This window comes from Dicentrarchus labrax, unplaced genomic scaffold, assembly GCF_905237075.1.
Source record: "Dicentrarchus labrax unplaced genomic scaffold, dlabrax2021, whole genome shotgun sequence".
Lineage (NCBI taxonomy): Eukaryota > Metazoa > Chordata > Actinopteri > Moronidae > Dicentrarchus > Dicentrarchus labrax.
The window spans coordinates 14,170,251-14,176,261 of NW_026136710.1; the positions used below are offsets into that span (position 1 = coordinate 14,170,251).

Below are 6,011 nucleotides of genomic sequence, written 5' to 3' on the forward strand. Positions count from 1 at the left end.
TGTAAAGAAAGTGATAGGAGGGTTTTTTAGTGGGAGAATTTCCTGTTATATTATCTGTCAGCTTTACTCACCACTAACAACAGGCACAACAAAAAACCCCATGACATTTTGTGATGTGATTTAAGGCCTTCTCAACAATAGTATTAAATAAACACTCTATTACTTTAATTAACCTTGTACAATATATGACTCCAATTTGTGAATTCCACAGCACAGAGTCAGAGATAACTGATAATCACACCCTCATGATCTCCGTTCTTGTGTGTCCTCGCCTATGAAATTACACTGTCCTGTGTGGTTTAAGTCATGTCTCCACAGAGCTGTTTCTTTCTGTTTTGGGATCTTCATTTCACTCATCTCTGCTTGCAAGCTTATTTCTATTCTCGTCAACTTGCCTGGGGGATGTTTTCCCCTCCTCTTTCCAATCACAGAAACCTCAGTGAAACCTCAGTGAATACCAGCTACATGAGAGCATTCTCTGACAGTCATGAATGCTGACCAACAACTGAAAGTAGGCTGTGGGATGAACACAAAACAAACACATCAAACTGCAATTGACAACTCAGACAGCGAGAGAAAATGCGTGTGTGTGTGTGAGAGAGAGGTGAAAGTGAGTCTCTTTTCTCATTAAACGGTAGAGAAATATCCACTTCAAACTTTAAAATGTGTCCTAATTGTGATCATGCAAGATCTTTCTGACATGAAAGAAAATATACTATATGGCCAAAAGTATGTGGACAAATACTTTTGTTCTGGGGATGTTTTTCATTGTTTGGCTTTTAAGTTCCAATTGAGGAAAATCTTATGAAGATATATCATACAATGTGAAAACAGTGTGATTCCAAAAGTATTAAAAGTTTGGGGAAGGCCCATTCCTGTTTCAACCTGATACTTCCCCCATGAAAGAAACTGACTGACCTGCCGCACAGAGCCCTGACCTCAACCACCCCATCCAACACCTTTGAGGTGACCTGGAGTGCTGATTGAGAGCCAGGCTTCATTAGCCAGCATCAGAACCCAACCTCATTAATGCTCCTGAGGCTGATTGGCTGATTTTATAGCAGCATATTAATGCCCATACTTGAATTAGATGTTCAACAATCACATATAATGCTCATGTGTCCACACACTTTTGGCCACATTGAGTAAGAGTGAAACTCAGTCATGTTGTAATTAATTGTGCACTGTGTCTCTGTGTGCATTCTATGGCTTTATTTATTTGTCCTTTAGAGGATCTTTGTATAATATAACTATTTCAGCTATTCACTTTATCTGCACTTTATTTGCACAGCTTCTTTGACATGCTAATAATGCACCAGCAGTATACTGAACTGACCTATTTTGGTAGAGAGAAAGAGACAGAGAGCAAACAGACAGATCCAGATTTGCTGGTCTGACTGGTAGGCTGTAGGGGGTGTGGGCTGCCTCTCAGAGCTCGACAGGTGTGGTGAGAGACAAACAAAAAAAAACAGACACAGAGAAGAGAAGGAGGAGAGGGAGAAGTGAACTGGAATAAAAAGAAATACGGGTGGAGTGAAGATAAAGCAGTGTTCTTGCATCCGGTGCTCACTGTGACCACCAGTGTGAGTATAGACATTACAGCTTATTACAGTATCTTATTACAGTGTGTGTGTGTGTGAAAGTGAAAGAATGAGTTGCAAAAATAGTCATGATTACTAAGCAATATAAACTATAAAAAATCTCTGACTTGTGTTTTCATTGACAGTGACAGAAACGAACCATTTTGTGGATCAATTAGAGACATCACAGGTGGACATTACAAGGCAGAGAGACAGAAACAAAGATGGCTGAGGCCCCGAAGATTGAACTCTTCGTTAAGGTAAGACCTACAATAATTGTAATGTGTTTTGTTTGAAAAAATCCAGCTAAAACACCTAAAGATGTGGACAAACCAGCAGTATCTGTTTGTGTTTTTATGTGTATCATTCCCAACCAATCTTAATATTAATTATTTTTTGTTAAAGTAACGGCAAATTTACCAAACATTCAGTAAACTCAGAGTTATTTTGCCTAACATATATAATTAAATCACTAGTTTCCTATTTATATTGTAGCTTCTCTAGTGTGCTCTAGTAAATTTCATAAAAGCTGACAAAAACTGATTTAAAAAAACTATTTCCTGCTCCAGTGTCTGCTGCAGTATTTTTTAGCTACTTTGTTTGTTGATTTTCTTTCATCCATGAGCTGATAGTGTCTGGGACTTTCAAACATGTTGTTTCAGCTAGTCAAAATGTGTTTATTACAAAATGTCAGCCCCTACACCCTCTCAAAGACTATCTCATGATACCTATCTCTAGTTATTTAGGCACAGTATCAGTGTAAAAGCAGTGAACAGTAGCCACTGAAAAGAGACCTGTCCAGTTTGGAAACCTGTGTCCTGCCCTTTAAAAAATGCTGTTGCTCCCACACATGCCTGTGACTCAATAAAATTAGGCTGGAGTGGAAAATATATGATGAAAGCAGAGGCACCAAACACTATTATACTATTATATGTTGTTCTATCTGTGTGTAAAGCAGTCCTAACCCTCTGTTTGAAATTCCTCAGAGGTTGGTTTAGACTCTCAGAGCAGAGCAGGCTTGACAAGAATACCTGTGCTAGGTATTCGTGCTTTGGTCAGATACATTACAGCTCTGATGTCAGAACTTAACAGTGTCCCATTTTAAAGACATATTTGTTTATATTATTTTAATGTCACCGTTTGCAGGAAATGAAAAGTGTATTTATAAGGTAGTGTCTGTTTGTCTGCCAGGCCAGTGTTGACGCTGAGAGTGTGGGGAACTGTCCCTTCTCCCAGAGACTCTTCATGATTCTTTGGTTAAAAGGAGCCAACTTTACCCTCACCACCGTGGACATGAAGAGGTGAGAGCCCATCTTTGACACATTAACACATACAATTTATGGTACAATGTAATGAAACAACAACACGCAGCAACTCCCTGTCTGATGTAGTCATGACAAAGCTAAACATTTCATTGTTCCCACCCACTGTGTATTAAGGTGATTGTGAAGAAAAGGTTGATGTAAGGCATAAAACTCAATATTTCAAGCACTGAGCCATCCATCCATCATAGTTAAGAGAAGCTGCAGCCTATACCAGCACACACGGGGTGAAAAGGGTACAATGGGGACAATAACGGTACAATAATAACACATACAGACAAATGTGTTCACACTTATACAAAGCTGTCCATTTCTGCTGGTGTCCTTGAGTTGAACCTAGGGTGGTGGAAAGGATGAAGTGAGGAGTTTTTTTGAGGTATGAAGCTGCAGTGTCATGGATGCATTTGAAGGCGAGGGGAGAGGTTCTGAACGCAGTCATGCAAGATACAGAGAGCCAGTACGGAGAGGTTGGAGAGGGCAATTAAACAATATTATGATTTTATAATACTGAACCGTGAAACCATTGCAGGGCACCTGATGTGCTTAAGGCTTTGGCTCCAGGCTCTCAGCCTCCCTTCCTCCTTTACAATGACGAGGTCAAAACTGACACTAACAAGATTGAGGAGTTCCTGGAGGAGTCCTTAGCCCCACCACAGTGAGTAGACTGCATCCTTCAGATATTTAAAGACACAGGCTGATTGTTAGATATATTTTCAAGTATTTTAATTAATTACTGCATTGACACACATTTTTATCCCGCCATTGGCAGGTATCCAAAGTTGTGCTGCCGATACAAAGAGTCCAACGGTGCCGGGGAGGACATCTTCAGAAAATTCTCAGCATATATAAAGAATCCCAACCCTGGGTTAAATGACAGTAAGGCATTAGTTGGATATTTCAACAATTTATAATAACTTTATCTCTTTTTGATATAGCCACATGATGGAGCCTGTAACACCTTTTCTGTCTTTTAGTGCTAGAGAAGAAATTTCTTTCAACTCTGGTGATGCTGAACATGTACCTAGAGACTCCTCTTCCTCATGAGCTGGACCAGAACCCGAATGCCACTGAGTCTTCACGCCTCTACCTGGACGGTGACACCCTCAGCTTGGCAGACTGCAACTTGCTTCCCAAACTCAACATTGTCAAGGTGAGCAGAGTTCAGGAGATTTAGTCATTTTTATCTCCGTTTTAAGAGGTGTTAAAAGTGGTAATGAGTTGTTCCTGGACTTTTGGAAGAGTATACAATCTTAAAACCCCTCATCCCTGCAGGTGGTGTGTAAGCAGTACCGCGACTTTGCCATCCCTGCAGAGCTGAAAGGCCTGACACGTTACCTGGGTAACGCCTACAAACAAGATGAGTTTCGTTACACATGCCCAAAGGACTCAGAGATCCTCATTGCCTACCACTCTGTGGCAAAGTACCTGAACAAATAGATCAAGAGGGAGAGATGAAGATGAATAAAATGAGACAGAGAACAAAGAAGAATAAAATGAGAAATGCAGAGAACGACAGAGAAAAGCTGAAAACTACATGATTTATTGTACATGATTGAGCCTGGCTAATGAAAATTGTTTGCAATGGTATGATCAATAATAAAAAGTTGCTTAAGTTGTATTTGTATACTGTATATACTGTATTGTATGCTGTGATTGTACTGATGTGGATTTGTTATTCAGCCCCAGTAAGAGTTATAAAAAGCACTGTAAATCCAAGAAAATATTTATTTTATCCCATTATACATGCATGTATGTGTCTAAGTATTTACATAATTCATTTTTTACATAAAATCAGATACAACTTCAAATCAAATATTTGACATGTTCAGAAAGTTGTTAAAATAAACATAAAACACAGTTGGCATTGGCTGTAGATAAAGCAGACTTGAAAGCTGTTAAAGTGTCTTTTAATGATAATAAACAAACGAGGAACATTGCTCCTCTTAGTGAAAATTAAAACACCCCTTTGCATAATTATAATAATATATATCATATAATATAATATAATATATAATAAAGATCGTCCTCCTAATGATTTTCTGAAAATAAATTATGTATCTCAGTCATGTTTAACTTTGACATACATTTAATTTAACTGAGTGAAGATGTTTTGATATTCAATATTAAAGGCTATGTGAAAATATTCCACTGGTGTTGATTGTATGAGTATTGGGTGAGTCTACAATAACGTGTATCATTAAAGTGAAAACAATATATATTTAGATCTAAGGGGGAAAAAAATCATACAGTATTTGGCCTAGAAGTTAAATTTTTTACTTCTCTGCTGCTCAGTTCATACATTTTTCGAAAAGTTGTCATCAGTGATGATCATTTCTTTTTGATAAAAGATTTTTCACCCTGACAGAAGACTGAGGGGCAGAACTGAGCACAACACCTAATCAATTTGTTGACACATTTTGGATAAGCTCAGTTCAATAAAAGCTCAGATCAGATTTAAATGATTCATAGAGATACATTAAATGTATTATACATCATAATAGTAAGTAACTTATATATCCTATCTTATATACCCTTTATTATTATACATTCATTTGATTATCATCACTAGTGCATTAATATATAAGAAGCATTTAAATGCTGTAACTTGTAAAGGTAGTGTTAAGTTTACTTTATGTATATATATGTATAACAATGCATCATAGGTTTTAATATCTTAATCTACAAATAACTAGTAAAGTTACAGCTGTCAAATAACTGTAGTGGAGTGAAAAAGTACAATATTTTCTTTTGAAATGTAGCGGAGAAGAGGATGAACAGTATATAATTAGAGTAGATATATAAAGTAGCATATATTTGAAATAATCCACTAAAATAAAAGCACATCGGCATTTTGAACCCACAGTTTTGAGTAATTGTACTCATCAGCCACTGTAGCTTTCGTATAAGATTAGTTTATAACAATAATTATAGTCCATATACTGCGCTACTGACATAAAGTCTGACTCCTTTCCTGAAACTGTTGTGCAAACACTGCAGACCTATTTGTTAGGAGATGCTTTCCTTTACTGCTGTAAACAGGAAGACTGGAAGTACCTAGCCGGTTCCTGATTGGACAAATGCTTTAAAACGGTACCATGGCAACAGCAGA

General features: G+C 37.5%; 1 protein-coding gene across 1 annotated transcript; it reads left to right on the forward strand.

Moving 5' to 3' along the window:
• Nucleotides 1–1,417: 1,417 nt before the first annotated feature.
• clic3 (chloride intracellular channel 3) lies at nt 1,418–5,045 on the forward strand. The gene is made up of 7 exons (XM_051412136.1): nt 1,418–1,583; nt 1,727–1,840; nt 2,772–2,881; nt 3,432–3,557; nt 3,672–3,778; nt 3,877–4,052; nt 4,175–5,045. The coding sequence occupies exons 2-7, from the start codon at nt 1,805–1,807 to the stop codon at nt 4,337–4,339; spliced, it is 720 nt and encodes a 239-aa protein (XP_051268096.1). The 5' UTR covers nt 1,418–1,583; nt 1,727–1,804; the 3' UTR covers nt 4,340–5,045.
• The last annotated feature ends 966 nt before the right edge of the window (nt 5,046–6,011 follow it).

Bases quoted from the DNA above. Each gene is read 5' to 3' on its own strand.
- clic3 (XM_051412136.1), top strand. From the start codon at position 1,805: ATGGCTGAGGCCCCGAAGATTGAACTCTTCGTTAAG. The intron at 3,558-3,671 runs GTGAGTAGACTG...CGCCATTGGCAG, and splicing joins GAGTCCTTAGCCCCACCACA to GTATCCAAAGTTGTGCTGCC. The intron at 4,053-4,174 runs GTGAGCAGAGTT...TCATCCCTGCAG, and splicing joins CCAAACTCAACATTGTCAAG to GTGGTGTGTAAGCAGTACCG.